Here is a 19,582-nt window from a genome sequence, read left to right as displayed (position 1 = left end):
TGGTCTTGGGTGGAAAGATTCAGGAAAGGCTTGGGGAGACAGCACTGAAGACAGAAGAGAGACAGGAAAAAGGAAAGGAAAGAGTATACGGAGAAGGGTCAGCATAGGTGGGGCAGGGTGGTGGGACAGGGAGGTGGGGCAGAAGGCTCCCGGAGAGGGCTGGGGTAGGACCTGGGGCAGAGCAGTGGTCGAAGAACCTGAACACCCCACCCAGACCCGGGATGTAGTCATGTGGACCTCAGACTCTGGGACCAGAGAGAGGAGGAACAAAAGAGATCCCACACAAAGTCTCCATCAGTTATACTTTAGAACCAGTTTACTGTGAGGCAAGCAGGAGCTGGGAAGAAGAAGACACCCAGAAAATCTCCAAGTGGGATGCTGTCCCACGGGGTAAATCACGTTCAGAAAATAGTACTGCAGACAATGATATGGCCTTTCCAAGTTTGGGAGCCTGGGGACAGGAGAGTGCAGGGTGAGGAGCGTGAGTCTCGGGGTATTTGTAAAAGGTAGCAATGGAAGATGTCAGCGTGCAAACATCTTAGAAGCCAGAGACACATAAGGGCACTGGGTGGAGCAATAATCTCACCATGGACATCTCTGAACCTGAAAATGGTAGGTAGGGTGCTTTCAGTGTTTAACTCTGCTTAAGAGAGAGATCCTCATTAGCAAGAGACCTTTGGAGAAAAGAAAAAGAAAAGGGATTTCAAGATGTGTTCTCCAGGGACGGGGGACAGAGCTCAGCCTGATTTGTGATACCCATCTCTCTGCCACTTTCTACGCAACTCTTCCCACTGTGCTGTTTAAAAAATAGGCCCACTCATCAGCTGATACGCTGGCATGGTGAGCTCACGTCACTTCATTTGTCAGCATGAAATAACAACTACTCATTATAAAGAATTTTAGCAAATACCATCGGAAGAGAGAAAACTGCAGATATCGTCCCTCACCCATAAATCTAACTGCATTTTCAGGCAGCTGCTGGCTTTTCGCACCGTGTGTACATTTCATTTTTGTCTCTGGGCTGGGACCCTGCCTGCTTCCCTCAGCTAATGTGACAAAGGGAGGTGTTAGCACAACACCATGACCTCCATGAAGTCAGTGGTATAGAAGTGTTCTGTCCTATGTACACACACACACACACACACACACACACACACACACACACACACCATTTCTAACTTACTCTGCTGGATTCTTAGGTGCTTTTAAGACTTTTCTATTGCCACGTGTATATCCACACAGATATCTTTAAGCACAACATAATCTTGCCCGTCTTGCCTGACTTTCTAAGGTCAGATGTCCAGACACAGACTCACTGAGCTGTGAGTTGTGGGCTGAGCTGTACACCATCTCGATGGGAGCCTTCCCCTAACCGGACCTTCTCCTCTTACAGCTGTCTCCTACACAAATTACAAGAAGACGCCTCCCCCGGTGCCTCCGCGGACCACCTCCAAGCCTCTGATCTCTGTGACAGCCCAGAGCAGCACAGAATCTACGCAGGATGCCTACCAGGAAAGCCGTGCCCAGAGGATGTCCCCATGGCCCCAAGATAGCCGTGGTGGCCTCTACAACTCCATGGACAGTCTAGACAGCAACAAGGCCATGAATTTGGCTCTGGAAACAGCTGCAGCTCAGCGCCACGCAGCCGACGCTCAGAGTAGCTCTACAAGGAGCAGTGACAAGGCAATCCTGGTCTCCAAGGCTGAAGAGCTTCTCAAAAGCCGCTGCTCCTCCATCGGGGTCCAGGTAGTCTCCCCTGACCACCCTCTCTGGCACCTGTGTAGGTTGAGTCAAAAGTCATGTCACAGTCCCAAGCCTTTGGCCCCTTAACAGAAGCAGGACAGTAAACACTGAGAGGCCACATGAGCCTACTGCAGTGTGAGAGACCCCAGATAGAGCTCAGGGAGATGAGGGTCATGTGTCACCCCTCCCCCGCTACCTGGGGATCCCCAGAGGTGTAGTCCTCAGGGCCAACAGCTAGGCAGACATTTTGGATAGGTTATTTAGATGCCTGTAAAGGAGGTGAGTGACTTGTTGAAAAAATTTTGGTCCCCAAGGCATGTTGGAAATAAAGAGGCAGGCAGACCCAAGTTCTGTGGTGTGTGAGCTGAGGGTGTGCCCAACTATGGCCTTGTGCATCTGGGCCCTTTCTCACACAGCTGTCCCAGAGGCCTCTGCACACAGGAGCAGCCCCTTATGGTCCCTATGGTACCAGACCTTGTATGGGCGTCCCACCATTCCGGTAGGCCTCCAGCCTGGCTGGCCCTGCCACTCCTCAGCTGAATCAGGGAGCCTGGCTCAGGGGCAGTGAAACACGCATAATATCAAATCAGGGGCCTCACAAGTGGTCTCAGGGGACCTCTTCCAAGCCTTTGGGTGTGGTCACATAAGCTGAGCTTTGCCGACATGTTTTGCCTTTTCCTTCTTGTGCCTCAGCTCACCCTGTATCTGGCAGGTTTTTAAATCCTAATGATTAGTTCTCCACACACACATCCTGCAAAAAGGAGTTGCTCAGAGCTGGAAGGGATAGCCCCATATAGGACTGGGGGGACAGGCAGAAACAGGGGGGTGTCGGCCCACTGGCCTGGGTCCTTGAGCCAGGTCTCCACACTGTGGCTTCGTTGTTTTGTTTAGGATTCTGAATTCCCTGATCATCAACCCTACCCAAGGTCAGATGTAAGTACCGAACATCTCCGAATCCAAGCTCGCATGAAGTTTTCTTCTCTCTTCTCTGGATTCTTCATATGAGTGCTCTTGTCACCTCTCTGTCCTGGCTCTATGTGCCAGGAACTCTGCTAGGTGCTTCAAACCGTTGCATAGAACCCTTGCCAACCCCTGGGAAGTAACTCATCCCCAACCCCAGTAGAGGCACAATTCACAAGCCTGAGGAGTGATAGAAACTGGAAAAGCGTGGGACATCCGCCATGTTTCTGTCTGTAGGCACGTCTGTAGTGAAGACCCATTGTTCTCCAAATACGCATTCACTACTATGTCTGCAGACTCTATTCTTAGCCACAGATGTCCATCTGGCACCCACCCTAGGAGTGAGGATAGAGGCTCACCCTCTCTCTAAAGGGAGATAACACTTCCTGCTACCTCCTCCTAGCTGGGCCTACACCTGAACTCCCACACAGTGTCTGCCCCTCACAGCTGGACCCTGCATACCTCTAGCCAAGTCATAAGGTCCAGGCACTCTCCTCCCTCATTGTGTTCTCTGGAGGCTAGGTCCGTGCCTCCTGCCTCTTGGTACCCCAGCACCTAGCACAGTGCCTGTCACATAGCGAGCTCTTGGTTCGTGTTGGGTATGGAGTGTGTGGCAGTATTGGTGGTGAGTGCTTAGTGGAGATATGTGTGAACGCCATGACACTAGTTGGTAAACTCATTCAACTTCCTTCTTCAGTAGGGAAAGGAAAGGAAAAACAAAAACAAAAACACAAACATTACATGAACCCGGAACTTCGCAGTTGTCGAAATCAAATCAATTGAAAAGCAGAAATGATAATGTTGTGGAAGAAACCTAAGTGTCAGGGTTTGTAACAAAGCAATGTGGCCAGACCTCCACCCCACCAGTGAGAAGGAAGACTCAGGGGTGAAAGGGTATCCATAGACATTGGGGTGTTCGGGCAATGCTGGTGCTTGAGAGACACAAAGCAGATGTAAACAAGTAAATAAGTCTCTGTCTTGTCCCTGTCCCTAGCTCTCTGACATATCTTCACTTAATCCTCATTAGTGACCCTGCAGGCCAAGTTCCATTATTCCCAACCAAAGGAAGGGAAACACAAGGTGAGTGCCTTGCCGAAGAGTGCGTGGCTGTAAGTGCCACCATAATGGATGAAGCCCAGCAGGTGGGCTTCCCACATCCCTGACAGGGCTCTGCTACCCAGAGACTTGAGGCTAAATTGGGAAGCAATTCTGCACCAGGGAGCCTGCCTTAGCATCCCTCACACACCCTCCTGGGATTATCCACCCTGCCTGACCCAGAAACAGAAGCCAGCGTATAAAGAAGGGCCCAGAACATGGCATCCAGCACTGAAGGGCCCTACTTTCTGTCTGGGCCAGACCCCTGCCCACTTACCCAGAACCTCCCTTCTCTGAGGAAACTTGGGAAGAACCACATGAATGCTGACAGCACACCATCACATTGCCCCCTCTGCTGAATGCCTTTGGCTCCGGGAATAACTGCCCCCAGTCTGCAGGTGTCATGTCACCCTCTTCAGTCAAGGTTAGGATCCAGGGGCTGGAGAGATGGCTCAGTCATTTAGAGCTTGTACCACTCCTGAAGAAGACAGAAACAAAACAGGTCAGACAACTCACAACAGCCTATAGCAACGCCTCTGGGCTGCACAGGCATTGCGCTTTTCATGACATATGTACTAACGGGCACAACATACACATCATTAAAAATAAAGGAATATTCTTTAAAGGCTAGGCTCCAGGGTCTAAATGGAGCCTGCTGGGCTCTGCCCAGTGTAGTACCTGTAATGTTCTTTACATGGCTACACCTGTCACCCTATCCTCCCTTTCCTTTCCACCCAGCTTAGCGTAAATATGAGCTCCCCACCCCCTGGCCCTTAAATGGTGGGACTCTGTGCGGTGAATTTGGCCTTAGAACTGCACAGTCAGATTTTGAGAGCTCTGGACTTTAAACTGGATCCCGGAGCTGACATTTCAGGCCTGGGCTGAGAAGAGGCTGAGTCCTCTGAAGTCCCCACCTGGGGACTGTCATCAGACCTGGAACTGTCTGTCACCTGGCTCCGACCCGATTCACCATGCCAGGCCGATTTAACCCTTTCCTCTTTGTTCGGTTTGTTTCCGTTTTTGTTTTATCCGTTTTCGGAGTGTCTGTAGTGGAAAGGTCTTCATTTTGTGTGGACGTGTGTACTTGTGAAACTGCCTCGGTAGAAGGCACCTAGTCTTCAGCCTCATGCGCCTGGGATACCTGTGCCATGGGAATACTCACTACCACATGCTTCCTATGGAGATGACTATGTAGCCCTACCCTGGCACATGTGTGTACACATACACACGCACACACACGCACACACGGTGCCTCCACTGCTGTTTTGGAACCCCCAAGCACCTCACTAAGATACCCTGTTTAGCTCCTGGACTTAGAATGGGGCCCTGAATGAAACAATGAATTTATCTCAAAATCCACACATCTCCAGGAAGATTCAAGAGTTGGAGCCTAAGGAGCATGTCTGGAGAGCAACAGCTCCAGATGGGAGCTCAGGTACTCCTGAGTGACCTCAGTGCTCTGGGCTTCCGCCTCAGGAGCTAGCAGAAGTTCAGGCTCAGACTAAAGCTGCTTTGCTGCAGTCTAGTGCCAGACCTGGTCTGGTGAGAGAGTGGAGCTGGGCCCAGGAGAGAACGCCTTAGCTTCTGCCCTGTTGCCACCACTCTCGGGTCTATAGCCATCCGCACACTGTCCACATGTGGACACGCAGACAGTCTCCTCCAAACTCCTTACTTCTCAAGCAGACCCTGTCCATGATGCCTTTCCCACCCTGTCCTCACGGAACCCTCCCTCTGCTTCCCTCTGTCTGTAGCTCAGCAAGACCTGAGGGTAGCCATGCCTAGGAGTGTAAAGATGCCTATCATTCACCTCGGAGTTACTCGTTTATATGCTGTTTTTCACTGTTCACTGGGGAACCCCTACCCAATACAGATTCTGCCTCCAGAGTCGCTCAGAAGGACTTCACTGATTCTTGTTTCTCCTCATTGGTTCTGCATCCTAGGTGGACCTCGTAGATGGGCATATACACAGACATTTTACACAATGGTGTAGTTTGTTTACACTGGTGAGCAAGTTTCCTCATGGGACGTCTTGTTTTCTCTTTCCCATTGCTCTCCTCTACCCTGCGTTTCTTGTCTCAGGGATTCTGATGTTGGCAAATCTTGAGCTTCTTTTGGACACATGCTATCATAGCCCTTCAGCCTTGTACCACAGATAGCTTGATTTTTTTTTAAGAACAGTTTCTTATGATAACTTCTATAAAATTGGCAAAACTCATCCAGTGTGCATCTCTTTAACTTAATGTGTGTATAACTCTCCTAAGGGTCCTTGCTGGCACTGGGAAGACATGGGGTTTGCTGCAGACAAACCTTCCCGACTGATCTTTGTCCTGGGAGATGTGAAATGTGCCCATGTTTTTAAACAAGGAAGCAAAGACCAACAGAGCTAAAGAGACTCTCCTAACGGTGATTCCACTAGCTTGGAGCAGAACCAAAGGGGCCCAGAAGCTCTGCCTTTCTAGGGCACCCTGAAAGTGACTTGCATTAGAAAGAAAAATTGGGAGGCTGGAGGGGTCTTATATATAGGACATGTTTCTGTGTGTGTTTGTATGTATCTCTGTGTGTATGTTTGTGTATGCACATGAGAGTATATGTATGTCTTCTAACACTATGGCGAATAATACCTGTCAGTCCATGCACTTGAGTCTAATTCCATCAAAAGCATTTTTTTAATGTTTTTTGACTTTACAACTATCATTTAAATAACTGTAGGGCATCTGTCATCATGACTAAAGAATGATTTACTAAAGAGTCCTTTTCACGTATTTCCCCTTAGAAATAACACAGTGACTAACACTTCACATAGGTCAGAGTGTATCGCCACCTCTTTCCTCTTTCCACTCCACTCCTAGGAGTGAAGTAAATTAGGTGACTATTTTCAGTATTTTTATCACAGAAAGAAAAGGTATGCTGTTTCCACCTCAAAATCTCTCTGAGAGAATATATGTTAATTTGTGTCACTCACATTATACATCTCTCAAATATGGTAATATATATCAAGGCAAGGGGAGACTGAGGCCGGAGATTCATAGATTTGAGACCAGGTTGGGTGACAGAGTAAGATCATGACTCGAGAAAACTTCAGTAGTGAGATCCTTTAAAGCTGTAAAAATGACTCATCAACCACAAGCCGTTCGAAGATGTTCCCAAAAGTTTACCCAAGTACACTTAAAAGAAGCATCATGAGCAATGGTGGAAAGCTAGAAATAACCAAATCATGCCTCCATTGAAAACTAAATAAGCTAATTAGGTTGCATTCATAACATAGAAAGGTATGTAAATAAAATACAAGGGAAGGCTGGGGTGGAATTCCATAGTAGAGTGCCTAGTGTATGCAGAGCCCCTGGGCCCTACCCCTACCAAAATGAATGAATGAATGAATGGTAGCTCTCTGTGTCCTGACATAGAATTTTAAACATATTAATTTATATTAAGGCCTTCTGTGTGAAGTATCAACAGTCTACATGTCCAGTAAGGTACATACAATTCAGTGAGGCCTTGGCCACTTAGAAATAAGAGGCAGAATGGTGACCCTTAACAGGAAGGTTGGGTTGTCACTCCAGAATCCTACCGGCATTCTACCGTTCCCTCCTTCCAGATGTTAGAAACAGCGGCACTGAACCCGTCCACCCTTTGGTTGGGAATGCAAAAGCTCTGAGACTTCTGTGGCTCTGAGAGGTGGAAAGCAGTGCTCTGAGGTCGCAGGCACCTGGGCTGGGATTCTGGTGCTGTATACAGTAAGCTAAGAACCCCTGGACAAGTTCCTCACCTTCCCTGGTTTCCTAGGAACAGCCAGGGTCTTTGTGTGCATGGTAAGAGAAGAAGCTTAAGACGCTGAGCCAGCATCTGGCTCCAGGTCAAGAAAATCCCATATATCTATGATCACCACATCCCCAGACCTGTGGAGCCTGGAGGGGCATCCAGGGGTCACAGTCAGGCCTGGGACAGCTGTTTCTCCTCCTAAACACACGGGGTACAGTAGCCATGGGTTGACCACTCTGCACTTCCCGGAAGGGACTGTTAAAATTTTAAGAACATGTGGTTTTCTATCATGAGATTTGAACTTGGGCTTACCAGTCCCATAGATGCCTCAGATGGTGCTCGGAGTGAAGAGGAGGCTGCCTGGTGCCTGGACGGATCTCCACAGCCTCACCAGCCTCAGCCTCACAGAACTCCCTACATAGGGATCCATTGCGTAACCGTTTCCCATAGCTGACAGTCACTGAGATGCCTGGTGGGTTTGGGGGGAACTTCTTAGCCAATAGGGCCATGGTGAGGATTCTCTTCAGGATGCCTGTCTCTGTTGTCACCTTGAGCAGCCTGCTGGCCATCCGAGCAGCCATAAGGCTTCCGCGTGTCCCTGAAGGGGCTCCCAGCCCTTCCCATGTTGTTCTGTGTGCAGCTGCAGCCATCAGTACACTCCTCTTAAATCGCTTATCTGTCATTGTTAGCTGTGTTTGGCTCACACCGTGCTCACCTTCTTCACTGCAAGTGTGATGAGAGCTTTCATGTTCTGTAACAATGCAGGCCAGCTACAGCTTTTTTTTTTTGCTTGAGCTGAACTAAGCAGTTTTATCTGCATATGTCTAAAAGACTCAAGTGCAGCATTGAGCTCAAGTAGTTACGTAAAATTCGATGAAACCCCGGTAGCCACATAATTACACAGAAATGAACACCTCTCCTCTCTCTCTCTCTCTCTCTCTCCCTCCTGCTCTCTCATTTGCTTCTACTTGATCAAGTGCATTTCTGCATTAATTAAACAAGTACACAAATAATTACAGCAAATGAACAAGAAGAAAGTAGTCACTGACCGGATATTCATGCCCTTGGTCTAAAGCGAGATGTTCTGTGTTGCATTAGGTAGAAACAGCCACGGATTCCGACACGGAGAGCAGAGGCCTACGGGAGTACCACTCTGTTGGTGTGCAAGTAGAAGATGAAAAGCGGTAACTCCCCCCTTCAGAGTGGCCGTGTCCCCCCAGCCAGCTGCTTGCTAAACACTGGGCTGCAAGATTCCCCATCTCTCTGCACTGGCCGACAGTAATTCACGCTGCCTGCGGAGACAGGCCATTCATTCATGCTTCCCCCATTTATGTCGCTCAAGTAGGAATGAACATGGGGCATGCCTTGATCTTTTATAGGAGGGAAGGGAATAATTCTTTCTAAAGTAATTTACCACCCATTAAAATAGCATCATAGCTCACAGCCCTGGAAGGTCAAAGTCCTTTATCCAGAAGCCTTTTTCAAAACAGAGAGTGGGCTGAAGGCAGGGCAGATGTGTTTCTCACCTTATAACGATGACAATACACCAACAGGTAGAAAGAAGCGGGAGAAGGAGCCCGAATGTCAGCTATGTCCTGTAACTGTCTCATTTCAGAAGTTTTACCTAGAAGTACAGAATACAAATGTGCATGTGTGGGTGTGGCACTATTTTGAACCAGGGCAGAAAAAACATTTTCCTGGTATTAAGTAAAATAATTGCTAGCTACACAAAAGCAGAAAGTACTGGGCTCTACGTTGATAGCCTCAGGTGCCCTCTCCTGTGCTGGGGGGGCAGTCCGTCCCGAAGAGTCTCAGAATCTAACAGGAAAGACCTGGACTGCAGGGAAATTCACAGTATCACCTAAAGCTCTACAGAGCGCATTGCTTTATACATAGGCCGCAGTTCATCAACCTAGCGTGTCGCTAGAGCAGCAGTTCTCAACCTGTGGGTCGCGACCGCCTGGGGTGGGTTTGCATGTCAGACATCCTGCATTTCAGATATCTACATTACAGTATGTAACAGTAGCAAAATTACAGTTATGAAGTAGCAACGAAACTACTTCATGTTGGGCGTGACCACAACATGAGGAACTGTATTTAAAAGGTCACAGCATCAGGAAGGTTGAGAAACTGCCCTACCGCCACTGAAAACCACTCTAACTCACCCAATATACTTGAGTGGTAAATGGGTGTTAGCTAGAATTTGAGTTAGGTTGATATCGAAGTCCATTCATTTGTCACGCTCTGTGTTCCCCACAGTGGCGCTCAGCGTAGATGGTTGGGCTTGCAAGTGGGTGTTAGTGCTGAGGCTCAGGGGTGTCCCCATGAAGGGCCCGGGGGACAAGACTGCATCTTTCCTCTGTCCTTCCCTCCTTTTCCAGGCATGGCCGTTTCAAGCGCTCCAACAGTGTCACGGCTGCTGTGCAGGCTGACTTAGAGCTGGAGGGCTTCCCTGGACATATCACCATGGAGGACAAGGGCCTGCAGTTCGGATCCTCCTTCCAGCGCCATTCAGAGCCCAGCACCCCGACCCAGTATGGGGCACTGAGGACTGTGCGGACGCAGGGCCTCTTCAGTTACAGGGAGGACTACAGGACACAGGCGGACACGTCTACCCTGCCACCCCCGGATCCCTGGCTGGAGCCATCACTGGACACGGTGGAGGCCGGCAGGATGTCTCCGTGCCGAAGGGACGGCTCATGGTTTCTGAAATTGCTGCACACAGAGACGAAGAGGATGGAAGGCTGGTGCAAGGAGATGGAGAGGGAAGCAGAGGAGAATGATCTCTCCGAAGAAAGTAAGAATTTGACTCCCCCACCCCCACGCCAGTAAGTTAGACTGGTAACTTCTCAGCGAGGCAGATGAACAAATGACAACATCAGGAGGGAGACATCCCTTCCACATTTGAGCAAATGAAAGCAAAGCTGCTCTCAGCTGCCCCCCTACTCAACCCCATGAAGCAGTATAAAACATGAAAAGAAAAGCCGTTGTCCTGTCCTGTGGGACATGCTCTTCCTCCAGATTTGTTTTGCTTCAATCTGTGGGTTGAGGATGAGATTAACCATGCTAACTCTGCCCCAGTGGTGTGCTTCCACTCAGATTCCACTAACCAGTTCTCTGATGACTTAATTTGGAGCATTATTATTATTTAGCCTGTTTTTATAAGCCCTGGCATCATGCCAAAGAAACACTGCTGCTAAGCAAAAATTCACCACTGCAGGGTGAAGAAGGACTCTGCCCACAGGACCCTCAGTTGAGCATACCCAATGCTGACCCATCAACCCCCAGGCTGTCAGGTCCCTGCCTCTCTACACAAACAGTAGAAGACTCATGCTCTGCCTCCCTCTCTTTTAGTTGAAGAGATGTACTAGCAAGAAGTGGAATCAAGTGGCATAATTTGGAAATGTAGTTTCTAGAGGTTGGGGTAGCAAGGGGAAAGGAGAGAAAGAGGGAAAAAAGATAGAAAAGGAGAGAGACAAGGAAAGGGGATGGTGGAAAGAATGAGATAGGGAGAGAGAAAGGAATGGAGGGAAGGAGGACTAGGGGGAGGAGAGAGAAGAGATAATAATGGAGGAAAGAAAGGGAATAAAGTGTGGAGAAGGAAGGAGAAAAGAGGGAGGGACAGATAATTTAGGATTCAGAAATAAATAGTTGTTTGTCTATAAACCTACCACTTCTGAAATCGGCAAGCAAGGAAAATGGATTCAGTTAATTTGACAAAATAAGGAAGAGCAAGCTCCTGGCTTTTCTCAGCTTTTTCTTTAACAATGTCACGTTTATAGAAAAGATGAAGCAAAGGCCAGAAGATGTAAGCGTGCCCATGCAAGCCGTCACAGAAGCATGTAAAGCCTCTTCCTTCCACATGAGGTCTTCCTTTGGCTGGCACACCAAACTTTCCCTTCCACCATGTAGGAATCTTGGAAATTTTTAAAAATTCTTTCGAGTTCATTAATCTGACCAACAAAAGGAGGGGCATAAATGTCTTTGGACATACATGTCCTCTGCCAGGAGAGTTACATTGTTTGAACTCATTCTACTACATTCTAAAGGTTCCAATCTGCCTTTGGATATGCAAATGTGGATACAGTGGTTGTTCTGTTTGTAAAATAACAGATAACACCTTATTTTGTTTCCCATGCTATGATACACCTTTCCCATAGGTTATACATTCTTGAAAGGCAGTGTTTATTGGCCACATACTGCCTGCCAGGTCTATGCTAAGCATGTCACATATGTCCCTTAGTACTCATCATGATGAGATGGAAGGTGACATTGCCAGGAAAGCTTGGAAGGTGCTGGGGCTCCCTGTCACCTATTGCCCAGCCCCAAGCTGGCTTTTGCACAGCATGTTTACAGTCTCTGATTCTGGAGGCATCCTCACTCTGTCCACTTTCTCTTGTTGTTCCAGAAAATATGGACACCCCCAAACCAGTATGTGTTTTTGATTCATCACTGCAGCAAGACACCATTTGTGGTCCATGAAGAATGCCTAGGCTGATAGAACACAAAAGGTCATTATGACAGGGATGAGGAAGTACAAAGAAAGGAGATTGGTTCTTAAATAAAAAACAAAGGCCTAGGAATGAAAGGTTTTCAGGCTACTGCATGGTTACAGGTTAGGGGAATCCAAGAAAACTATGGATTTCCTGTTGTGTCACAGAAGTGTTTATGTGCAGCTGAAGGGGCTGTAGGATCCATCATCAGAGCTATGAGGTGTGTGAGAGCTCTGTGCCTGACGGCCACTGGCTCTGGGAAGCACTCCCCTCTAAGTCAGCTATAGATCAGAGTAAACTACTTCCACCTCCGGGTTTTAGCTTCTCCAATATACTATTTAATTGGGGGTTGGGAGGTCATTAGGATTCTTCTCGATTCTTTCAGCAATGTTTATGCTCAGCAAGAGTTTACTAGGTATTCACATGGGCAAGTGAGTAGGCCAAATCCTGGTAGGCCAAAATGCTTCAAAAAATGAGTGGGCTTCAGCATAGAAGGTAAGAGTGAGGGGGAGATAGGATCAGAGGCCACAGGCAGCAATAGCAAGATGCCAGGATAATGAGAAAAATGTGGATAAGATTCGTAAAACCCAAGAGATCCAAGAGGTACTTTCCATGAGAAAACTCCTAGGTGACTTTGTGGACAAGGTGGATTTGTGCCATACTCTGGTGGCCCAGAAAGCAGATGGGGCCAAAAAGAGAGAGAGAGACTCAGGGCACAAAGGACACAGAGCTTAGAAGCAGGAGCCCACGAGGACCGCCACTTAAGCGTCCCCCTTTGCACCTGCCTGGCAGAAGCATCATTCTGTAGCATGACAGGCTCGATGTCTCTCGAGGGTTGTCTTTGCACCATCCTGGTGATTTCTGGGTTTAGGGTGTTTCATGCATCCGTGTCACCTTGCACGGAGGACTCTGCAAACAACGATTGGAAAGAAGAGGGGGGAGGTGGGGAAGTGGGCAAGCTGGTGTGTGTCCTCGTCGGTAGGGAGGGAGCATCGCATGGCCCTAACCCTGAAACGGCAGCTAAATGGTCTTGGCTGACATGTTCTGTCCTCCCCTGAACATGACTTCAATGCTGTAAGCCTTGATCACAGAGGACAGGGTGTAGAAGCTCCCATCCACCCCTAAGTTCTAATCTCCTGGACACTTGTGTCTTCTTGTGAGCAGCGAAGATGGGATTGTGGCTGTACCTCCCACTCGCCATGATTTGCACATACAGCTATCCCTGTATGTACAATCAAGGTCACATGTGTCCCTAGTAATGTTTAAAAGTAAGATAACCTCCAAGTGTAGTTCTTATTTTAGCAGCAGTCATTGGTCTTTTAAAATTAAGATTAAATTAAATGGCTTATTAAGCCAAAACTCTGAGCTCCGAATATTGAAATTTCCATCACAGGAAATAATTCTTGCCCAAACTATAATTTTGTAATCACAGTTCACTGAACTGATTGAATGGATCTAGATTTACTCGGTGCTGTGTGGCTAATAGAGGCTAGCCTGAGCCAAATACAGATGGGTTCAGGTTAAGCGCAGGCCTCCCACGTTCAATACAAAAATGGAAATATTTAGGAGATAATGAAAACTACTGCAAAAACTAGAGTTTGAGAATTTTCATATTAATTAAACAAAATGTGTAAGGACATGAAATGAAACCAAAACTTACTAAGGTATTTGAAACAAACAAAAATGTTCTAAATATCTTGTTCAATGACCGCGTGGAGCTGGGGCTCTCTCAAGACCTTCAGAGAGGACTTGTACAGCGAAGTCTTGTGATAGGCATTGGGCTCCTTGTCTACAGACACCTGCTCACTTAAACATTCCCCAGTTGGATGCCGAGAGCTCAGGCAATCAGAGAGACCTTGAGAGATCAGACGACCCAGATCCTCCTTTATGGTCAGGACAAATGCCCACCAGTGTCACAAGCCACATAATACCAGAGCAGGATCAGATTCCTGGCATGGGATCTCCCAGCCCATGTTCCATGAGGGGCAATAATTGTCTGTGGATGGGAATGTCCAGGTGCAGAACCTAGGTAAGGAGTACAAAGCTGAAGAGAAACTGCCCCTGTCTCTACTTGGCCAAGCTGTCTGAAGCAGATGGAAGAGAAAACAGAAGAGTGGAAGCAATGATGGCCTCTGGGCAAACCAGATTCCAGGGTACAAACAGCAGCATTAAGTATGGGAAGGATATGTGAGTGTTATCTGTATGTCTCTGTGGAAGCTGCTGGGATACCCATTGCTTGTAGATTTATGGTAGGAGCCAGGCCAGAGAGTAGGCCCAGTTGGGGGACCAGACTGGAGATGTCATCAGCTGCCTAGAGTCTTACTGAGAGTATGAGAGGAGACTGTGAGGAGCCAACCAACCAAGTCATATGTTCAGGACCCGAAAGAGACCTGAAATAGATGAGACCTGGGGCCTGAAGGAAAATTTTGGGGAGCAGTTATCCACCTCTGATGACACAAAATTAATGACTGGAAAATCCCAAGACAACCTGTCAATACCAAACAATCCTTGTAAACTATGCAAATTTCATAAAAGTCCATTTGGAATTTTAGAATGGTTTCGGCATTTTATAGCATGGTTTTCATAGAAATTATTCATGTGAAAAATAAGTCCAAAGAGCCAAGTTAGCTAATCAATTTTAATTTTTTTTGTACACCAAAGGCCAGGGTTATATCAGGTTCTTTGAAAATTTTCATTCTGATTAGTACCAGTCCTTATCTATGGCTCTTAAGAGGACACTGTTGAAACTCGGACAAAATTAGGCAAGTATAATGGTAAAGAAGAAATTGAATTTTCATTTCAAATTCCCTGCAATTACAGGAAGCTATTTACAATATAGGTCTCAGATACGATCACTCCCATTCAGTAAGTGGCCAAATTCAGCTACCATTAGCAGCTGCTAACACGCTTTATCTCCCTGGCACTGCTTAATTTATACCTGTGACAATAACTGCAGCGCATTAATCCATACCAACAGCTGCTATATATTCACATTGTGCTAAAGATTATAAATTGAAGTCTTTTATAGATACTTCAGTTAAATTCCATTTTAAGAGGAATAAAAAGATCAGGTATTTCGGCTTCAAATTCTGTAGACAGAATCAGCTTTGTGTTACAACTTAAAGAAACAAAGTTAGTAAAATAAACACTATGGCCTCAACCCATGGCTTCTGTGACTTCATAAGAACAGTTTGATTAAAATGAGCCCTTTTCAGTATTATCAATCATTCGTTACAGGATACAATGAAACAGAAATTCCACCTCCCAGAAACGAAGTAATCTTCTTCTGGACCAAGTTAATCATGCTCCTGTAGGGCATGTGGTGTGAATAGGGGATGGTATATTTTCTGTCCCTCTTTGAGACTCTGTTCCAAGTCCTGCCCACCTATACCCCTCTGTCCCTACATCACCCCCACCTTACTACATGCCTGAACCCAAATCTGAAAATCTCAATTTCCAAGAGTCTTGAGCAGTGGCATGATTGGACAAGCGGAAAATTCTACCCCTGACCTCGTGGGAGAGGGCACAGGCAAAGCATGAGTGCACAAAAGCTGGTATCTGTGGAAGCAGCTGCAGCACGCATGATGGCATTATGGAGCCTAGGTGAATCAGCTGGTCAAACTTGGGTCCATCCCTCAATACCTCCTTATAGAGAAGCAAATATCCCAAACTCCAAAATAATCTGAAATTTACCATCGCCCTTCCCCAAGCATTTATCAAAAGGGATGTTGGACCTGAGCCTCCTCCCCTCTCCTAATTCTTCCTATCACAATATGGAATACATCAAGACCTGGAAACTCCCATTTTCCTGAGGCTAAAAGGATAAGCAGTATGGCTTCATTTGCCACTGTACCTTTTTTAACATCCTTGAAACAATCTAGAACTGGACCATATCAAGCAGTTCATACCTTCTCTGAACTGAGATGTGTGTGCTTCAACACCATGAAAATGACGTGTTGGCTAAAGCATGTTTCAGGCGGCTCACGAGTGTGCCGTCACTTGCAGCCTCTTGCGTTGCTGTTAAGAGAAACAGACGGGGGTGCTTATCAGACTTTTCTTTCTAATTTCACAGCATAGAATTTTGTATGAACAGTTTCTAAGGAATAAAAATCTACCAAAGAAGGAAGAAAGAGAGAGAGAGGAGAGAGAACACCCAAATCAGAAGTGTTTAATCACCTCAAGAGTACACGGTTTTCAGTGGCAAACCCTGGCTTGAACAGGTGAAGGATGCCTTCTGTATGTGACCCTGTGATTGACCTCTGAGTCACCAGGGCTTAAATTCCCTCTCTTCTCAGGTCACTACTTTTCAACAGGCTCATAGCGCTTGTCTGAGCACTGTCTTTTCTCTCCTCAAGTCAGGCTAAGGAAGAGTATGGAAGCAGCTACAGTTGCCTATCAGGTCAGAATTTTTGATGCCAGCTTTTGGCATATGGAGGATGTCTCTTTCTGCCTTTGCATTCTTGGTGTTCAAACCCACTCCTCCCTTAATTTGAACAATGGACTTTTCCACTGAATGCATCCTCAGCCCTTACATAATTGGCCCTGGGACCGGTTGCAGCCATCACTGGTCTTTGGGGAGTTAGCCATCAAGGAGTAGAGATGCAGGAACTGAGTTTGTGTCCCTGAACCTACCTCGATTTTGTCCCTTAAAATGACACCTGGGCTGTGATGGGAGAGCACCACAGACTACCATAGGTCCTGCTTGTTAGTCCTTCACTGACCAGAACAGTCTTTTGACTTTATTAGAAAAAGCCTCAAGAGTGTGAATAGTCAGTTGAAATGCACAGCTCTCCAAAGCATAGCAATGGGCCTCCTGCCTCTGCTTTCCTGAGGGATAGAACTCCAGGACACTCATGCCCCTTGTCCTTGGCTACTTTCCCCCAGACTGGGTACATAGCAGACAGGTACTAGCCATAGCTCACTTCCAGAACAGCCTAGGGGATCCAACCAGCACACCAGCAATGGTTTGTTTCAAGTACTTGGTGGATATCTGTGCTCAATGAGAGAGCTTGAAAGAGAAACTTCATAGGTGGCAACTAAGCCTGATAATCCGGTAGTGACACGAAAGAGAAGCCCAACTGCATTGTGTGAGTTCTGAGGGTGCCCTGTGAGCCAGAGCTGGAGAGGGAGATAAAAGCAGGAAGAAAGGTTCCCGTTGACTCCTGAAGGTTCTGAGGCCCCATGTGAGTTGGGATCCACAAAGCTACTGTTTTCAGAATGCTGCTGCACACACAGAAAAGCGGGGGTGGGGAGGGCAATGAGGAAGTTCAAGGGTTTGTTGGGGCAGGAGGCAGAGCTTTTCCCTTATATTTTCTTAGACAAAGTCTTCCATTTTCCCAGTCTAAATCTAGAAGCTGTCACGACGTGTTAAATCCTTTGCGTGGATAAAAACATATTCTTTGCTATTTTTAATAATAATAATAATAATAATAATAATAATAATAATAATAATAATAATAATTGGCTTACCAAATAAAGCCATTGAGGTTCAGGAATCCTTTGTAGTGGAAGCTGAGTCCTACTGGAGGCATGCTTACTCAGATAGCATTGACCCCACAAAGGGGCGTGATAAGCCAGTGAGTCTGACCTACTGTGTGGTTCATGACCCTTTGCCTGATGCTGAGGCATGCCATGGCCTTCCTGTGTGGCTGTCTTCTCTGTAGCTCCTCCATGTCTGAGACACAGCTCATGCAATTGCCAGAGATAGCTACCCACAGTTCATTGGAGTATTTACTTGAATCCAATGAGATGGCAGATACCAATGTGCATTTCTCAAAATTGAGGAGTTACCATTGGAGTATTAGTCACTGGGGTCTTCTGTCCATGGCTGCTCAACAGGGACTCACCTGAGCATCAAAGCTAAATAAACTTGAGATGCAAAAGGAGGAGATCCTATAGTGTCCCACATCCTACTGAGCTAACTCATCGCCAGTACATGGTTGGAGTGGCAACACCCTCATGGCATTTGGTTGTCTTTGTGTGTCCTCATGAGCTGGGAAGGAATGGCAACTTCAGCTGATGGATGTGTTCAGCATGGTCCACACTAAGGTCCAATGCCAGCAAAAAAGCCTGAATAGCAGTGCTAGCCCCAGCTCGCTGGACACAGGGCGTTCTGGCTTTTGTTACGACTGACAGGGTCCTAACTTTCCCCGTGTCTCACAGTTCTAGGGAAGATCAGGAGTGCTGTGGGAAGTGCTCAGCTGCTCATGTCCCAGAAGTTCCAGCAGTTTTATTGGCTTTGTCAGCAGAACATGGTGAGTAGTCTCACAGCCCCATCCCATAAGTGCTGAGGTGGGTTTGGAATGCTTTCTCCTAGACCCCTTGCTACTGTCCAGTTGCTGTGACAGGACGCCATGACTGAGGCTACTTATAAAGGGGAGTTTACTAGGGGCTCACAGTTTCAGGGGGTTAGCTCATGATTGCTGTGGTGTGCAGCATGACAGCAAGTGGGCAGCCACGACACTGGAGCAGTAGCTGACAATTTACGAACTGGGACAGAACCCCCAGGAGGAGAAAGGGCTAGCCAGGAATGGCAATGGTGTGGGCTTTTGAAACCTCATGGCCAAGCCCCAGTAACACCTCTCTGCCAACAGGACCACACCTCCTAACCCTCATCCAAACAGTTCAACCAAGTTCAAACAGTTCAAACATCTGAGCCGATGGGGGACATTCTCATTTAGACCACCACAGTCCTCACTGGTTGAAGTGCCCTCTACAGGAAGAGAGGGGTGAGGAAGAACATAGCCCAGCCCTAGCTCTGGAGACCCACAAATTATCCCTGATGAGCCATACTTGTCAACCTTAGGGACATACACCCCACCTTGGGGCACTATACCCTTGACCCTGGAAACACACCCAAGGCTCAGAAGCCCACACATCTTGCCCTAGGACCTACACTTCAGCTCTAGAGACCCACGCACATAGCTCCAAGGACCAACATGACGTCTTAGGGATCTGCATTCCACCCGTGACTCACAGACTTGGCCCTAGTTACCTACAGGAAGGCCCTAGCATCTCACACCTTAGGCCCAGGTTCCAGCTGGGGCATGCGGAAGGGAGGGGGGTTTTGACTGTACCTCCATCACTGGAGGAGTAAATTTCAGAAGAGGAGGTGGGGAATGAGTAGCTGTGATAGCCAAGGTCACAGATAAAGAAAATCATGTATGGGGGTGTCGAGCAAAGACACATATTCATGTGAAGAGACTAAGAAGAGATCTTAGAAGTCATTTGGCCTTTGCATTTCTTATAGTCAGGACAGAAATTACTATGTCTTGAGCTACATTTAGGAATGAAGTTGGCATTGATCCTGGGCCTTCCTGGCAAAGAGAGGAGAAACCCACTCTATATCTATGTCTATTTATATATGTTTATGTATGTATATATGTATGTGTATGTATATTTATATACCTGCATGTATATTCATGCATACTAATCTTCATATATCAACATATGCATGTACCCATTTATTGTACACACACACACACACACACACACACACACACACACACACACACACTGCTTGGTTCTTATCT

General features: G+C 47.1%; 1 protein-coding gene across 1 annotated transcript in view; it reads left to right on the top strand.

Annotated features, from left to right (window-relative positions):
* The window catches only part of Dlgap2 (DLG associated protein 2), a 112,206-nt gene that overhangs the window by 87,413 nt on the left and 5,211 nt on the right, over window positions 1-19,582 (top strand). The window contains exons 5-9 of the mRNA XM_055608427.1: window positions 1,394-1,746; window positions 2,635-2,676; window positions 8,656-8,741; window positions 9,939-10,354; window positions 18,213-18,304. Coding sequence (XP_055464402.1) covers window positions 1,394-1,746; window positions 2,635-2,676; window positions 8,656-8,741; window positions 9,939-10,354; window positions 18,213-18,304 — 989 coding nt within the window. The remainder of the gene's footprint in view (window positions 1-1,393; window positions 1,747-2,634; window positions 2,677-8,655; window positions 8,742-9,938; window positions 10,355-18,212; window positions 18,305-19,582) is intronic.

Source organism: Psammomys obesus, unplaced genomic scaffold (genome assembly GCF_907164565.1).
Source record: "Psammomys obesus unplaced genomic scaffold, mPsaObe1.curated_primary_1811, whole genome shotgun sequence".
NCBI classification, from domain to species: domain Eukaryota; kingdom Metazoa; phylum Chordata; class Mammalia; order Rodentia; family Muridae; genus Psammomys; species Psammomys obesus.
Note: the sequence above shows the minus strand (reverse complement) of the source record. Positions and strands in the feature narration are given on the sequence as shown.